The sequence below is a fragment of the Protopterus annectens genome, chromosome 9.part0 (genome assembly GCF_019279795.1).
Source record: "Protopterus annectens isolate FY-2018-M chromosome 9.part0, PAN1.0, whole genome shotgun sequence".
NCBI classification, from domain to species: domain Eukaryota; kingdom Metazoa; phylum Chordata; order Ceratodontiformes; family Protopteridae; genus Protopterus; species Protopterus annectens.
In genome coordinates this window covers 835,698,941-835,717,602 of record NC_056743.1, presented here as the reverse complement: position 1 = coordinate 835,717,602, position 18,662 = coordinate 835,698,941, and the positions used below count along the sequence as shown (strand labels likewise).

Below are 18,662 nucleotides of genomic sequence, written 5' to 3'. Positions count from 1 at the left end.
AGCAAGGAGGGTTTCAGAACTACAGGCCTTAATGGCAGTGCAACCCTTCCTAATCTTCCACCAAGATAGAGTGTCCATGAGGACTAATCCTACATTTATGCCCAAGGTGGTATCCAGAGTGTCTTTAAACCAGGCAATCCACCTACCTACCTTCTTTCCCAACCCACAAAACAGAGGGAAAGAATACTGCATACCTTGGATGTACATAGACAACTACGCTACTACTTGGACAGAACAAAAAATAGCAGAAAGACTGACCAACTTTTTGTAGCCTATGCAACAGGAAGGGAAGGAAAAGCTATTTCCAAACAGACAATCTCCAAATGGATAGGAAATTGCATACGATACTGTTACTCCTTCCATGGAAAACCAATTCCACAGAACATAAGACCTCATTCTACAAGGGCAACAGCCACTACCACAGCTTTCTTACGAGGAGTGGCAACCAAAGACATTATTGAGGCGGCTACTTGGACCTCCGTGCATACATTTGCCAAGCATTATAATTTGCCTCTATATTCCAGATCCCGAGCAGGGTTTGCCACTGCTGTACTGCAAGGGATCCTAAACACACCATAATCTACTTTTATCCTCCTCCCTAGTTGGCTATGGTATTCTACCCACTTGTTATGACTGCAGATGCATCCATGAAGGACATAGTACAGTTTTGTACCTACCATAAATGTAGATGTCCGAACTGGATAGCATCTGCAGTCAGGATTACCCTCCCTCCTTCCCTCTGTGGTACTCCTAGGGTGTTTACCCTCCTAATAGCTAGCTGTTGGGGAGTCTTTATGGTGTATTTGTTTGTATATATGTACATATATGCTTATTGTTGTGTTTACCTCTATCTATTTGGAAACATTGGCATCTATCCAAATTTTTAGCCTGCAAGAGGGCTACTGGCATCTGGGGCAAGAAACACTGAGGAAAATGGCGTTGGCTGATGCTTTTATACCCGAAGACCAACAGAGATGACGTCGGGTGGAGTGCGACATCAGCCGAAGCCGGACCCGGACTTTGGAATCCGGCCGACTGCAGGGCTGCCTGACGACAGGACAACCCACTTGTTATGACTGCAGATGCTATCCAGTTCGGACATCTACATTTATGGTAGGTACAAAACTGTACTTTTTTATGTATGTTGTTAGAGATGCTTAGTTGATCCATGCATGATTTAGTATGACTGGTTTGATGAAAAGATTTATAAGTCTGTTTGCAAGTAAATTTGATACAATAAAGTGAATGTTATTTATTATTTTTTTAAATGACTGAAAAAATAATTCTTCCTTTTTTTCAGGCACTGACTGCAGGCCGGTATGGACTCTGATGGAGAGGTAGAGGTGGATTTCCTAAACTACAGCACTGCCTTGTTAGAGCATCTCAATAAACATCGGGTGGAGGGCAAGTTCTGCGACATCTCCATTCATGTTCAAGAGCAGATTTTTAAGGCACACAAAGCAGTACTAGCAGCTTCCTCACGATATTTTCATGATCAACTCCTGCTTAGTGATTCGAATTTCATCGTGCTACCTGATGTGCTTAATCCAGCAGTATTTGAAAAGATCTTGGCATCTGCTTATACAGGAAAACTTTCTTTTTCCCTGGATGATATCGGGAGTTATTTGACATTGGGCAGCTTTCTTCAGATGTGGCATGTAGTGGACAAATGTAATGAGTTCCTTAAACGAGGTTGTCTTCTTTCCAAGGCTCATTCCAGCCGATCTAGTGAAAACCAGTCTCCTAGCAGCAGTAATTTCTTTGGCTGTCGAGATGTGGGAGAATCTTGGGGATCTGACCTTACAAAGTCTTGCCTCATGGGGAAAGAGCAACCAGAAGTTGGAGCTGAACATCACATGGTGGTACAGAGTGACATGAATCAGAATGTTCCTGTCCAGACAGTCTGCATTGAGGGAGATTCAGGCATTAGTGAAGGAGGGAATTGTTCCTTCAAGCCCGTAGCACAAATGCCTATAGATTTGACTGAGCAGATTAAACAGGAGCTCCCAGATGAGGTTATGAGTCATAGGCAAAGCAGAGAAAACCAGAAGGGCTTGAATACAGTTCCCAGTGTTGGTCCTCTTGAGCAGCTCATGAATATTGCTGAGATTCGTAGCTTTTCAGGGCTTGATTTTGGAGCAAGCAGTTCTGAAACCTCAGACTTCTCAGCCCACTCCTTCCTCCCAGAAGGCCCAGCAGAAGTGAACGAAGACAGCTCATTACCACTTACAGCCGTGCAAAGCAGCAGGAGTAGTAATCAAAGAGGCACAAGTCATTTGTCACATGGGCCTGTGGAGCACACATCCCGGTATGGAAAGAAGATCTATGGCTGTTTTTGTGGAAAAAGGTTTCCAGAGAAAGGCAGGCGAGACCGGCATGTAATATTACGAATCAGCATGAGACCTTTTGCTTGCCCTCTCTGCAGTAAAAAATTCAAACTAAAACACCATCTTAATGAGCACATGGTGGTACACATGGATAGAACGCTACATGAATGCCATACATGTGGCAAGAAATTTAAAATGTTGGAATGTTTTCAGAGGCACAGAGAGAACTGTGAGAGGATGCACAGCACTGATGCAGTCTCCCAGCTAACAAGCCATGGCTAACATGATAATTTTAGAATGGAGTTTTGGATTGCAGCAGTTTTAATCCCCTGGATGCAGTGTATTCAGGATTCTCATAGGTTCTTAATGCTTGGGTTCATGCTTAAATTTCTTTTGTGCTTACTTCCAATGTTCTTCATGCTTTTTATGGGATTAGAGGGTTTACTGTGGAAGAAGACTTAATTTCAGTAGTGCAAAATCTGTTTGTACAAGGCTTCCATTTTAGCATTTTACATAAATCTTTTGTACAAAGCTTCCATATTAGTATTTTTTTTTAATTCTAGATACATCTGTTTTTTTATAGAGGAGGCAGCTTTTCATCTTATCAGTGCAGCTGATACCACATTACTCAGGTTCTGAGATCAGGAACAGTTGTAACTCATTTGTCAAGTAGAAGTGAAATATTTTGGGGAATACAGTGCAATAAAATGGAAAAAGTACTGTCAACTCGACACATTTACTGTGGGTGGTTGGATATGGCAGCACAGTGAGCTTGCATTTTAAAAGGGAATTTTTCTCCATCTGCAGATCAGTAAAGGCTAAATGCATTCTGTAAAGGAGAGCAGAGACAATACTCATTGTAGCAGATTGGAGTTTCTTTGCATACCTGGATGCTCTTCTGTGAATTAGTTAATCCTATCTTCCCTCACAGCAGCTTCCCTCATAGCAAGTAATCTTTGGAAAATTGGGTTAGGCCTGCCAAGTATCAGATAATCAGAATGAAGTTGAGTCAACCCAAAAATTATCACTGGGTGGGAAAGTTAAAAATGATCGTCTTGCATGCATGTTCACACTTTTTTTATCGTTACTTCATTGGGTTGTAACTGCTTTGTCCATATGCACTGTGCAGACAGAAGCTCTCTTAAATGCATCTCTGCCCTTTACACCCCTTATATGGTACTGAACTAACAGCTCGAAGTTTTACCATTAATTATTTGAATCTTTGCATTCACTGCTATAGATTATTTGCTTAAGTTTCCCAGTTTAGCATTTATAATCAGATTTTGTGGAACTTCCCAGTTATACAGTTTGAAAGCCCCGTAATTTTGACTATTTGGTTGGAGACCTGAAGGATTAAGGAGCTATGTTAAGTTGCTTTGTGTATCTGATATACTGTTTTTAGAGAATGGAGGAGATTGTATTTTCTGAAGTAGGTTTTTGCTTTATAGGTCAACTGTTATACAGCTCTTGCAGCATTCCCGTATCACGTATGCTATCTAGTTATAGAATATAGTCCAGAGATGTTTTCATTTTTTTAAGTGATACATAAAATAAGCAAAATTAAATCATGCACTTGGCACATCAGTTATCCTTATTGTAGTGTGTGCTGTTTTTCAGCCACCTGCAAGTATTGTGATGCTACAAAATTGTTCTTTGAAGTGCCATGCATAGGGGAATAACTAAATGTCCTACGAATAGCTATTACTCCTTTGGGGAAGGTGCGAGGGTATATATTTTGTGCCCTGGCCTGCATTCTCATGGAAGTAGAGCTGCCCCTTAATAGAAGTCAGAACTCCTTGTGTTGCATGCTGTCATACATTGTAGATAGGGGATATGGCAGATGTTCTAAAATTATGCAGAAACATTGCTGTTCCACTTCTTTGAAAATCTGAGCACTACAAATTAGAAAAAAAAATTCTGCACATGCTCTGATAGTCGCACAGCCTGCTGCCACCAGATGGTCATGGAAATATTATTGGAACTGACACTGTTGTGGTATATCAGACCAGAGAGATATCCTTAATTGCTAAAGAGTGTATACTGGGAAAGTAATGCATCTGCATTAGTGCAATTAGAATATTTTGGGGTGAGAAGAGACCTGTGCAAGAAAGTATTATAGCAGAATTGTATACTGTTGAGTAATAATTTGCTGTTTTTCATAAAATCCAAGTTGTGTATTCATAATAGTATAGTTTGTCCAAAGCTGGCTTTATTATTTTTATTCAGAAATGGTACTGCTATCTTGATGAAGATCGACAGACTGATATAATAATGAATAGCAGTTGGGCTAGACAGCAAAAAAAAAAAGACAGTATGTAAGAGTGATGGAGATACAGTAGATGGAACAGGCAGATGAAGAAACCTTTGTGTGAGAGTGCTAGGGACTGGGTGAACTGTGATAGAAGCACTGCATAATAGGAGAATGTAGATTTAATCACAGCTTAGATATGTTAAGTATCTATGAAAAATCTTTTACCTGTACATTTATGATAGCATGGCCATGCAGCAGAATCAAACATTGTGTTTGTACTGCATCAGTAGCTGGTTTGAGCAACTGGAGCAGTGATTGCAGTGGCCTGGGCTGAAGTCCTAGTTGAACATGCACTTAGTTTAGTCTGTCACTGCAGGGCATTAAGGCTTTGCACTGTTAATAAACTACTTCTTGAAGTCCAGAGTTTGATTTTGTCAGCCTCCATTTGCTCAATATGTGACTCAGATTAAATCCGTTAACCACACAGTAATCTGGTGCAGTTTTAAAATTGGACGAGGCTCCTCAGTGGTCTCCTGGACTGTATGCCTAATAACTGTCTATGACCTGTATGAGTCATTGATATAAAAGTATATTGAGATCAGTATAGCAATCACAAATCACTGAACTCACACCCATCAAATTTAAATAAAATAAAAAAAAACATAAACTAAGACTTTTTGCAGGGGCAAGCCTCCTCAGGGTTCTGTCTCTAAATATATTAACACGGTAATTGCATAACTGTGAGGATAAACCAAAATTTCCTTTTCTCCCTCTGTTGTACATTCCTGATGTAGACCACTCCACCATTTCAGCAAAATAAATGACTGATATAATTTTTCTGACATATTCAGCTGTGCTGCAATTTCAGTTTTGCAAAATAACTTTCTCCCTATAAATAAATGTGTATGTGTGTGTGTATATATATATATATATATGTGTGTGTGTGTGTGTGTGTGTGTGTGTGTGTGTGTGTGTGTGTGTGTTTGTGTGTGGGTGGGTGTGATTATGCACTTTAGACACATAGATGATGCAACTGTCAAACACAGTAATGAATTAAAACATCAAACAGAAAAAATAGAGGAGTTGAAGGTGTAAACATGTTATGGGAATTTAACAAGGTATGAACATTTTTTGTAGGAGATCTTTTAAAGGTTGTTGAGAATGTGTTCCTACAAGGTGATAAAACCCCACAAATTTAGAGAATTAAAATAAAAAAAAATGCTGGTGTTGTAAACAAATCCCCCGGTCCTGATAAAATCGTCAGTCTTCCGCTAAAAGGTCTTCAAGTGAAACTCAACTTCTGTATTTTAGCCAGAGATATATAGTAATAGTAGAAGTATTTGTAAAAGGAAATTACCTGAGGGCTAGAAAAGAGTGAATGTTATTTTAGTTTGAGGCTCAAGAGGTATTAATAACTTCAACAATTACAGACCTATAAGTCTTTTTTTAAACCTCTTTATTGAATTATTACTTAAGACATATACAGACATACATATATATTAAAGAAAACAAGCCATGTTAACGTTCACATTTAGAAACATTATGCATCACATATAGTCTTTTATACAGTTATCGTCAGTCTAACTTTACATAGATTGATCAATTCTTGTCTTTTCTTAAACCTCACTCCTCCTCCAAAACATTATTCTGCATGTGTTGTTCCCACAATTTCCCTTTTTTATGTAATTTGCCCTTACCCTTTTCTAAAGATCACACTTCCAGTACTTTTATCTATGTTACATTATTCACTACTTTAAATACAGTTAGTTTAGACTTTGATTTCCATTTTCTAGTAATTGCTTTTTTGGGGGACCATGAGAATTAAACTTAACAAGGCCTTACTATGTATAGGCAATTCAGATCCTGTATCCCAGCTCAAAAAATAATTTCCTTAGCTACACCCCTTTGCTCACCCAATACTCCGTACGGAAGTCTGCCAATTCTTTACACTCCCAAAAACATATGTTCCCATTTACCTTTCTTTCCCATCATATCTCCAACATTTGCCATCTACCTGAGGAAAAAAATCTTTGGAGTCTGATTGGGGTTTAAAAGTACATATGCAAACACTTCCAAGCAAAAATCCTACATCTAGACTTTGTTGCATATTTGGGAACCATACACATGTCCTCCAGTTGATTCCTTAGGAATTGCTTATGGAGTCTGTCTTCCCAATTTTTCTGACATCTTCAGATTGATTCCTGTAGTTAACGTGCAATATTTTATATGCCCTATTAATTATCCCCTTTTTAAAAGTAGCATCTGTTTTCTATTCAACTAAAAGCTCTACCAGAGCAGGTCTTTAATTTAGGATTCCCCTATCCCTTTCTGTTTGCCTATACTCTATCAGTCCCTGATAGGGAAGGCAGTCTCTAGCCTGCAGTATAAATGTTTTCTTGGTCTCTTCCCCACTATATTACCTTTCTCTCTCTAAATATTTGCTCCCAATACCTTGGTTCCTTTGCCAGTTTTCTGCAGTAAATTCTAGCACCCTCTTGCCTAGTATCTGTACCTGTAATTGCAGTCTACCCTATCGGCAGAATGTCATTTCTCCATTCTCATGTTGTCTTCTTAGATTACTTTCTGTTGTTTTATGAATATAATATTCTGTATGGCTGTTCTTCTCCGTAAAGATCACATCCAAAATCCCACTCTCTTCTTATTTCTTGACCCCCCCCCCCCCACACTTCATCATCCCTTTCACTTTGACACTTTGAATTGTAGTTTTCTACTTATTTAATATGTATGTATATATATATATATATATATATATATATATATATATATATATATATATATATATATATAAAAGCCTTAACTGCGTAGCTCTAAAATATCCATTCAAGTCAGGTAATCCTAAACCACCACCTTCTATTGGAATGATCATCTTATCCCACTTGACCCTTGCCTTCTTCCCCTCTCAGATGACATCCTTCAACGCTTTATTAATTAACTGTCCACAATTTCTTCTCTGGTTGATAAAAATGGGATGGGTGTAATGGTTACAAACCTCAACTCACAGACACAAGGTACAGTGTTTGATTCTCACCTTTGGGAGGGAAATTGGCTGGGCTTAGAATGGCCCATTAAGTTAGCTAGCCTAGTAGTTAGCTATGCCCCTGTGAAACCATGAATGTAGAGAAACTGGGGTTGGCATAATGTTTAAGGTATTTACCTCACAGATGCTAAGCACAACATTTTATTCTCACTTTTGGCTGGGTATTGGCATGATGGTTATGGTGTTTATGTCAGAGATGCAAGGTACAGAGTTTGTCACCTTTGAAAAGGAAATTGGCTAGGCTTAAAATGGCCCACAAGGGCAGGTAGCCTATTACTTGTCTATTAACCTATATGTCTGACCTGTATATAAAACTAAAAATACTAAAAACATTTTCACTGCTTGTATCTTACTATCCATATCCTTAAACAAGACCTTCCAGTTTCTCAGTTTTTGTATTATGTTTTGTTTAGTCTCTTCATACATATCATTAGCTGCCATAATAGAATTCTTTTAACCCATACTCCTAATATTTCATTTTATCGTGTCCCCATAAATTTGGGTATTGCTCAACCAGTTCAATTGTGGATAAATAGTTTCCAGGTGTAAGCTTTGTTTTGTCTTTTTTAATTGTATATCCCAAAAAGATTCAAATCTGTCTCAGAATGTTCCATAACACTGAGTTGTCCTTTTCTGGTTTCGTCAGGTACAAAATACTATCATCTGCAAATAAAGCCAACTTTTCTTGATTACTATGTCAGTTATATCCTTGAATTTCTGAGTTCCTTATTTTGTTTGAAAATGGGTCTAAATGTAATACAAATAAAGGGGAATGAGGATGTACCTGCTTAGTTCCTCTGTTCAAACACAACTTATCAACGAGGAACTTCCCACTTTAAATTTTGCCTCCAATCTCTCATATGTCCTCCAAGTTAACTTTATCATTGTATCAGGGAATGTAGATGCATGTATTGCCCTACTTACAGACCTGTAACCCGTAAGCAGCATATGCAGAGTGTTGGAAAAATGATAAATAAGCTATTAAGTTATTTGGAATCTTGCACAACATGCATATAAGTAGGAAGTATGAACAGCTACTATGGGCTGGCTTTTTTTAAAGCAGTTTCAGATTATGAGAGTCCTTTAAATGCATTTCTCTTTCTTTGACTTTAGAAGAGGATTCAGCACTGTGGATCTTTACTGTAATCAGATAGTGTATATATTATAATTCTGATTAGGGAATTGAATAATTTGAGTAGATGCAGTTTTGACACATTGGATCAAAGGATAGTTGTCTGTTAGAATGATGAAGATCAAACTGAAAGCTAGATTGGGACTATGGCTGCCAGCAGAGAAAAGTGCACCACAGGGTTAATCGTTGCGCCTACTGCTGCTACTGTTCATCATCTCTTTAAATGCTAAAAACAGCTGAACATAGTATATATGTAATGTGCAGGCATCTTTAAAAAAAATAGGCTCTTTCATTGCTTCCAAGATCATGAGAGAACACATGCTTTCTTCAACAGTTAAATGGATGGGTAAAAAAGAAGTAAGTAAACAGGATGTAAAGCTTGGGAAGCCTGCCTTTATAAAGTTGTGGAGTGTTAAAATTGCACTCTTGGCAGAAAGATTAATGTGAAAGAGTGCAGTGATATGAATATTTTAATGACTGACAAAATGTCCGGTATGAATGCCTTGCCCTGTGGTATGGAAGAATAAAGCTGTGATCTGCATCCCTGATGCTCTGGGTTTAATTAGTAGTTCTGAAGGCTGGAAGGGATGGTGGGTGGGAACAAGTTGCCAGTGCTAGCTCACCTGTCCTAGGGAGAGAGAGAGAGAGAGGTAGCTAGACCCACTGGAGTGCTGACTTTGGTCACTAGTCCAGGATATTGTAGCAGAATGCAGCTCATAAGGTTGTGGTGATTAATTACTGCACATAGAATCAGAAGGCTTATGTGTAGAGATGTGACTCCTTCCAGAGAGCAGTTTATTGCACAGACACTGGCTGCTTTGGAGAGGGTGTTAGGCAGGAGATTTGAGGGGGGGGGGGTCTGTAGGACAGGACACGCTAATTTGCTCTCTCGCCTCCATCTCACTTCTGAGGAAAAGAATGGACCAGTAGGGCTTGCACCCTGGCTGGAAAACAAATGGGTCATAGGGTTGTCACACCAGTAGGGAAGCAAACAGACCTGATTTGTACCCCTCATCAGTGGAGTAAATGGGCCAAGTAGATGGCCTTAGAAGAAGCTGGGCAACTTATAGGATCGTAGGAAGTTACTAGGCTATTGGCTCTGAAGCCCTTATAACCCTAGCCAAGAGCGTAGCCCATGTTTAGACAAGTCAGCACCCAAAGCCCCTGACCAACCAGGACACAGGTGGAATCCCAGGGGTATAATTTCTGTTTCCCATCCAGTTATCCAGGTTGCACTTAAAAAATGCTAATGAGGTACTCTGCTTGACGTGGAGACAGAGCCTGTTCCACAGATGATGGAGTATCTGGGAGACAAGTCTACTCTGCCAACAAGTTCTGTTGATATCACAGACCAGATTGAGGTCGCCCATATGGGTTACTCAAGTGGAGCTTGACTTGCGGATATGCAGCAGTCCCATCAAGGCAAGGTCTGAGATTGCTTTGTATGCCAGACAGAGGTCACCTCTGAGGGGTCTCTATGAAACTGAGTAGAGAGACAGGGCTTTTAGCCTATCTGTGTAAGGTAGATGTTTGAGGCCCTGGATTTCTCCAGGTGAGGAACCTCTGTGGTCCCTCCAGCTGCTGCATGTCCTTTGTGAGGTACATGCCGAATGGGGACGTTGTACTCAGTAATTGGCCTTATATGGGAAGAATAAAGGGATATTATGACCTCTTTGTCCCTAGATGAGATACCCTTACTTATGAGGTGCTCCATGTAGAAAGGTTTCTGTACAACGGAAGCAACATGGTGGTCAAAAGTCAGGTTGCTATCAACCTGGGTGCCCAAATTCCTCACTACTGATTGCGTAGTTAGGACATTGTTATTAATGTGATAATATGTGGGGACATCAGTCTCCCCAAAGGGGATGATGCATTTTTTGGCATTCAGCTTGAGGCAATGTTTCTGGCACCAGTCATTTGTTTGGGCGAGACCTCTTGGAGGACGTCCACATCACTTGAGGAAATTATGACCATGCCCAGCTTGCAGTCATATGCAAACTTGGTCAGCCATAGCCCACTGGTTTTGGCCTGCACCTCAGAGAAGTATATCCTGCATAACAGAGGCCGCAGGACCAATCCCTAGGGTATGCCGCTCGTTACAGGTCTACTGCTTGAGGTGGCTTCCACTATTTTGATTAGGTGGGTTCTATCAGTGAGCCAGTTTGCTACCCATCTGGTAACATATGGATTGATACCTAATTGAGAGAGTTGTATCTATTATGCCCAAGTGGGGAATAGTGTCAAGGCTTTGGCCAGGTCAAGGTAGGCGACGTGCACTGTCTTCCCCTCATACATGGCTTTGGTGACTGTCTCAAAGAAGTCATCAAGATTTATGTGGACAAAAGATGTCACTTAAGTACATAGACATTACATAAGTAAAAGACATTGTGAAAAGTCTGCTTAGGACAGATAATAAAATACCACCAAGACCACCGATCCAAGAAGTAAGCGAATTTAATGAGAAACTTAGCGCCTCTGCTTACACAGTCTTTCAAGAGTAAAAACACTACAAAATACTGTTTGCTTATATACAGCATATTGCTCAAAACAATTAATCAATTAAGCATACAATTCAAATCACATACTTCCAATTACATGCTTTGTTGAGTCCCTGAGACTCTAAAGTACCATACTTTAAAATCAGCAGATTTATTTTTTCAAGAGTTTGTTTTTTAAAGACACACATGCACCTATGTCAACTTGCAATTTTTCCAAGACACAGCCCCTAAGAGAATCAGGGTTAGAGTTGTGTGCTGTCAAAAAATGACTCCCAAGGGGACTCCCTATTTTTTTTTTTATGTCCCTAATATGTTCCTGCAACTGGTCCCTAAAACTCCTGTAAGTTTCCCCTTTGTAAAACTTCTTACAACCATATCTCAACACATACACTAACCCCTCCGTATTACAACTGTATTCATGCCTAGCTGTAAACTTGATGCCATTAATATAGGGAAAAGAGCTTACTACATATTGACAGATGGAACAACCATCACATGAAACAGTGCCTTTATTTATGCTTAAGTTCTGACTGACATTAACATCTGGTAAACAAAATTGGTTATGTACCAGAATGTCAGACACATTCCTAGCTCTCTCATATATTTTATTTCACCTCTTAAGGATGTGGAAAAGAAGTTTGGAGTGGAAAACTCCTTCTATGGCAGTTTTTTTACTGCTTACCTAAAACACACAAAGGTTTAAATAACCTTAGTGTTCGGCCTATAGTATCTGCACAGAGGTATTTTTTGAAGAATATAAGTGCGTTGTTATATGAACATCTTAAGAAATATGTTATGAGCACAGCCTCCTATATCAGGGACAGCCAGGACTTTCTGAATAAAATATAAAGGGTAAAGGTTGGAATATGGCATGTTTTGTCTATGTTTGGATGTCAAAAGTTTATATAATAATATTACGCATGAAATGGGGACACAGACCTTGTTCCATTTTTTGGAGGACTCTCCTATGTCTCATTTTTTTTGATAGATTTAGTTATGTTTTGTTTGAAAAACAATTTTTTTTATGTTCAATGGAGACATTTTCCAGCAGTTGCAGGGCACTACCATGGAGGCGGTTTCGCCCCCATGTATGCCAATTTAGTCATGGCTAAACTTGAAGATGATTTTATTTACAGGCATGATTTTTTTTCAGATCTAAGGTTATTTTATATTTTAGATTTATTGATGATCTTATTTTTTATGTCAAGGAAGCCAGACAGAGGCCCTTGGGTTTGTTAATGACTTACAAGCTAATACTGTGGGCTTAAGCTTTGATGGTATGCAGCTTGGCCCACAAGTGAATTTTTTGGATATAAGCCTAGATGGATTTACTACTAGTCTCCATAGGAAATTTGAACATAGAAATGTATTTTTATATGGGAATAGTTGTTATCCCAAACATTTGGTCAAGGTACTGCCCTATAATGAATTCTTACAAATTCATAGGCTATGTAGCCTTGATATGAGCTTTGATTTAGAGACAGCCGAAGCAGAAAAAAATGTTTATTAGAAGAGGTTATGATGTCCAGCTGGTCAGGGAAGCTAAACAAAATATTATAGACATGAGGTATTCTGTTAATTCTCAGGGAGATTCTCATTATGTCTGTGCTAGTGGTAAATATAATGTTTGTATTGGTGGAAATCAGTCCACCAATGCAGCTGTGAACAATGGAGAGCAGAAGAAAGTTCTCTTAGTGACAACTTATAATGTTATAACTGAGGAAATAGAGAAAAAAACATGTAGCTTCTGACCTATGCTCCTAAGGGATAAAATTTTGAACTCTATACTAGCTGATTTTGTGAGTATTGCATATAAAAGAGCTAGGAATGTGTCTGACATTCTGGTACATAACCAATTTTGTTTACCAGATGTTAATGTCAGTCAGAGCTTAAGCATAAATAAAGGCACTGTTCCATGTGATGGTTGTTCCATCTGTCAATATGTAATAAGTTCTTTTCCCTATATTAATGGCATCAAGTTTACAGCTAGGCATGAATACAGTTGTAATACGGAGGGGTTAGTGTATGTGTTGAGATGTGGATGTAAGAAGTTTTACATAGGGGAAACTTGCAGGAGTTTTGTGGTCCAGTTGCAGGAACATATTAGGGACATAAAAAATAAAAAAATTAGAGAGTCCCCTTGGGAGTCATTTTTTGACAGCACACAACTCTAACCCTGATTCTCTTAGGGGTTGTGTCTTGGAAAAATTGCAAGTTGGCATAGGTGAATGTGTCTTTAAAAAACAAGCTCTTAAAAAAAGAAACTCTGCTGATTTTGAAGTATGGTACTTTGCAGCCTCAGGGACTCAACAAAGAGTGTAACTGGAAGTATGTGATTTGAATTGTTTGCTTAATTGATTAATTGTTTTGTGTAATATGATGTATATAAGCAAACAGTATTTTGTAGTCTTGGAAGGCTGTGTAAGCCAAGGCGCTAAGTGTTTCAGTAAATTCGCTTACTTCTTGGATCAGTGGGCTTGGTGTATTATTTATTTATTTTTTTTTTTAAGTTGTATTTGCTTAGGACAAGTAGTTGGTAGAAATCCTGTACATCCGCTTTTTGAATATGGGAACTGTGTGTGGTATCCACAAATCTATTACAGCAGTACACAGACAGAGGCATTGCAGAAATGGTCACAAAAAGAATGGAAGCAACGTTGCCACAGGACTTTTTAACTTCTGCTAAGATTTCATAAGTAAAAAAAACCCAGAAAAACACAGGTATTGAAAACTAATATAGAACTACACAATAAAGGGCTACACGCCTACAACCGTTACATGTTGCATTAATTACAAACACAAAACATGCTATACTTACGTTAAACTTTGAAATAATCATGAATTATTGTCAATTGTCACTCTCTGTCAGCAACCGAATCAGACTTCAGTTGCATCAAGATTCAATGTCTTTTGTCCTGAATGTAACTCCAAGCTCTTTTCGTAACGCTTTCTGCAACGTCCTTCCCCCACATCTTCCACCAGATTGTCAGATGGATTCCATGTTTGACAACCTCCACGCTTCTTTACCGCTTGTCTTGCAAGCAGTCTGTTTGAAACTGTTTCACACATCAGCTTGTTGCACTGTTTGGTTTTAACAATGTTGACTTGGGAAAATATGCGTTCTACACATGCTGAAGAATGTGGCAATGCCACAAGCGTACACATTAGCTCAGATAGAACATCAAATTTTGGCTTGGCATTGCCGTCTGTTATCTGCTTCACTTGGAGCCAGAATGTAGGTGGTTCCATATCGGCGAAATGTTCCAGATCACCTTTGAATGCCGATAGTTCTTTCCACTGTTCACAAAGACGATCAAAATGACTATCAGAAACAACATTTGGAAACTGTAACACCAGCGGAATAATAGATGGTTTGTTGTCACTCAGGGCTTTAGCTGGTTCTAGGAGCTGCATCTGGGCTAAAACACTATCTTGTGACAGCGGAAAGCGAGACTTAATTTGTACACAAAGTTCAATCAAAAATGACACCGCATCCTTGCGGAACTGATCTTCTTTGTCTGCAATTGGTTGCCGAAGAAGTTGTGTCTCACAACGACCACCCAAGTCAATCGACTTTAGCTGTCTGTGCTGTTGTGAATCAGCAGGATCAATATCAGCAAGAGATTTCGACTGAAGGACCTCTGGCTTAATAAACAAACTGAGGAGATAACGATATTGGTTTGTGACGCTGGAGTACACCTTATGCAGACGAAAGGTTTCTGCCTGAAATTCAATGTTCATGCCGTTAACTTTCCCCAGAACATAGCCTACAAACAAAAGCATATGTTTTGTGCCAGGTGTGTTCATTGTCTGCAGTATATGTCCTGCACCGTCGACTTTGTCGACTGCTGCTTCTGACTGGAAAAATAAAGTTAGAGCATCCCACTGTTCAACAATTCTGTCAATTACCGCCTCACGTGACAACCAGCGCGTCTCACACAGTTTTAATATTTTATGTTTCTGAGCCTGCACAACATCTTGCAGCAACTCAAATTTGGTATTTATTTTACTGCTTCGAGAAAAGTAAAAGCATACATTTTTAATGAATGCTTCTAGCCAGGAAGGTAGCCGCATTAGCGCATAATGCAAACGAATGATATACGCATCCGAGAACAAACATATGCGGAATCTCCTTTCTCAGCAGCGCTTGCAACCTAGCTGTAGACCCCATCATTGTCGCACAGTTATCTGCTGCAAACCCAATGATGTTACCAAAATGGATCTGTAGTATGTTAAGCAGCTTACCAAGAACGTACAAGTCAAAATAAACCAAGAATATAACAATCCACAGCACACAGGGTCCGAGGCCAAATAATCCAACAGCAGGCAATAAAATCAAATTTCTTTTAATTCCAAAAACAGCACATGTAGTCGGTTCTAAATAGAACAGCAACACAGATAAGCCAAGCGCTTTCACCCAGTATATTACTAGGCTTTCTCAAGGCAACAAACAGAGCTATCCATTACACAACAGTTTTAAATGACTAGTACAATTAAATGGTAACTCCACCCATCAATTAGAAGTTAATACCTTTGATAGTGTTGTGTTAAAAACATAGTACAAAGAGAAGCAGTTTCTCAAGTTGAATATATATGTTTGTGTAAGAAATACCTCTTAATATAGTCAATAATGGTAATAATACCCTGCAAAGTGCCTTGTCAGTGCAAAATTCATAAAAGTACATCATAAGTTAAAAAAAAATTTAAAATTTGAAATGATTAATTATTGTTACAAGTTGGAATTAAAATTAAATCACATTTCTTATTCCAACAACTAAAATAGAGAGATAAATGATAAATAAATCAAACTTTTTACAGTGACATTGTAAAAAATAGGGAGCTTTCTGACTAATGTTACAACACTACCTAATAACAACAACAACAAGAACAACAACAAGAAGGTGAAAGAAGAACAAGTGAACCTATACAAAATTAAACTAAATAGTCACATATTATAACCGTGCTCTTCTCATTTTTAGAATGCTGTTAATATTTAAGCCCTCATTCATTCCAGGAGGGGTGCAGGCATCCAATTTCAATTGCCACAACAGTTCTCGAGTCTCCAATTTGGCCTCCCAGTTGCCCCCTCGTGGGTCTGGCACCACCTGCTCCAACACCAAAAATTTAAGGTTCATGCCTTCACATATCTGGGAGTGTTTGTAAAAGGCATTGGTGTCCTTACATTTAGTGATATCATATTGGTGCTCGTATACCCTTCTCCTAAGCTGTCTCTCGGTTTTACCAACATAAAACCCAGAACAGAAAGTACAAATACCCAGGTACACCACCCCTTTAGTTGCACAGTTAAAATGTTGATGAAACTTGTACTTAAACCTTCTTGAGGGAATTGTGATGGTTTCTTGGTCAAGCATATATTGACATTGTTTACATTGACCGCATTTTAAAGTGCAAGGCCTCTGATTGTTTGTGTCATAACCCATATTTTTTCTCCCCTCAAACAGATGCTTTATTACTGGGAACAAAGATTTGTCTTCAACACAGACTGGGCACCTATGATTAGGCACTATTCCAGATATTTGGATGACATTTGTATTTTGTGGAATGTGTCCCTGCAGGACTTGGAGAGCTTTTTGGATTACATCAATAGTACTACTAGCTTTCTGAAATTTACCCATAGTATTGATCGGGACACCTTACACTATTTGGATGTAACTTTGATGAAGGACTACACTAATCATTGTTTCAGTCTAGGGTGTACAGGAAGCCTACGTTCTCCAACGCCTATCTCCACTTTAATAGTGGGCACCCCTATTATCAAAAAAGGGGAATTGTTAAGGGACAGTTGATCATGGCCTCCAGAATGTGTAGTACTTTGGAATACTATGAGCAAGAGACTAAGGTCTTGCACGAACTCTTTTTGGAAAAGGCCTACCCAGTAGACCTGATAAATCAACTGATTTTGGAGGTTACTGGCAAAAGACAATCAGTCTTTCACCCCCTTTTGGGCACTGATGTACCTTTGGTGGAAGAATCGGTAAAAATGAAGAATGACAAGTTTAAGGAGAGTTTTCCATACACCTTTTCTTCCAGCTCACATGATTTGGAAAACATTATTACAAAATACTGGCCCATAGTATCTACTAATGTTGATCTTAAACAATTTTTCCCCCTGATGCCTAGCTTTATCAGAAAAAGAGGTAGAAATTTGAAAGATCTGTTTGAGGGGAGAAAAAATATGGGTTATGACACAAACAATCAGAGGCCTGGCACTTTAAAATGCGGTCAATGTAAACAATGTCAATATATGCTTGACCAAGACACCATCACAATTCCTTCAAGAAGGTTTAAGTACAAGTTTCATCAACATTTTAACTGTGCAACTAAAGGGGTGGTGTACCTGGGTATTTGTACTTTCTGTTCTGGGTTTTACGTTGGTAAAACCGAGAGACAGCTTAGGAGAAGGGTATACGAGCACCAATATGATATCACTAAATGTAAGGACACCAATGCCTTTTACAAACACTCCCAGATATGTGAAGACATGAACCTTAAATTTTTGGTGTTGGAGCAGGTGGTGCCAGACCCACGAGGGGCAACTGGGAGGCCAAATTGAGACTCGAGAACTGTTCTGGCAGTTGAAATTGGATGCCTGCACCCTCCTGGAATGAATGAGGGCTTAAATATTAACAGCATTCTAAAATGAGAAGAGCACGGTTATAATATGTGACTATTTAGTTTAATTTTGTATAGGTTCACTTGTTCTTCTTTCACCTTCTTGTTGTTCTTCTTGTTGTTGTTGTTATTAGGTAGTGTTGTAACATTAGTCAGAAAGCTCCCTATTTTTTACAATGTCACTGTAAAAAGTTTGATTTATTTATCATTTATCTATCTATTTTAGTTTTTGGAATAAGAAATGTGATTTAATTTTAATTCCAACTTGTAACAATAATTAATCATTTCAAGTTTTAAATTTTTTTTTAACTTATGATGTACTTTTATGAATTTTGCACTGACAAGGCACTTTGCAGGGTATTATTACCATTATTGACTATATTAAGAAGTATTTCTTACACAAACATATATATTCAACTTGAGAAACTGTTTCTCTTTGTACTATGTTTTTAACACAACACTATCAAAGGTATTAACTTCTAATTGATGGGTGGAGTTACATTTAATTGTACTAGTTATTTAAAACTGATGTGTAATGGATAGCTCTGTTTGTTGCCTTGAGAAAGCCTAGTAATATACTGGGTGAAAGCGCTTGGCTTATCTGTGTTGCTGTTATTTAGAACCGACTACGTGTGCTGTTTTTGGAATTAAAAGAAATTTGATTTTATTGCCTGCTGTTGGATTATTTGGCCTCGGATCCTGTGTGCTGTGGATTGTTATATTCTATGTTAAGCAGCTTCTTAATCGCTGTAAATAGGCCAAG

The 18,662-nt window shown here is 38.6% G+C and overlaps 1 protein-coding gene across 5 annotated transcripts in view; it reads left to right on the top strand.

The window, feature by feature from the left end:
- Positions 1-18,662, top strand: part of LOC122811582 (zinc finger and BTB domain-containing protein 22-like) — a 633,545-nt gene that overhangs the window by 427,200 nt on the left and 187,683 nt on the right. For 4 of the 5 annotated variants that reach the window (XM_044083515.1, XM_044083517.1, XM_044083514.1 and 1 more), the window contains one exon: positions 1,301-2,863. In XM_044083515.1, the coding sequence (XP_043939450.1) occupies positions 1,320-2,609 (1,290 nt within the window). In that variant the 5' untranslated portion in view covers positions 1,301-1,319 and the 3' untranslated portion in view covers positions 2,610-2,863. Of the gene's footprint in view, positions 1-1,300; positions 2,864-18,662 lie in introns of those variants that run through there. The other variant, XM_044083518.1, reaches the window with a different exon arrangement.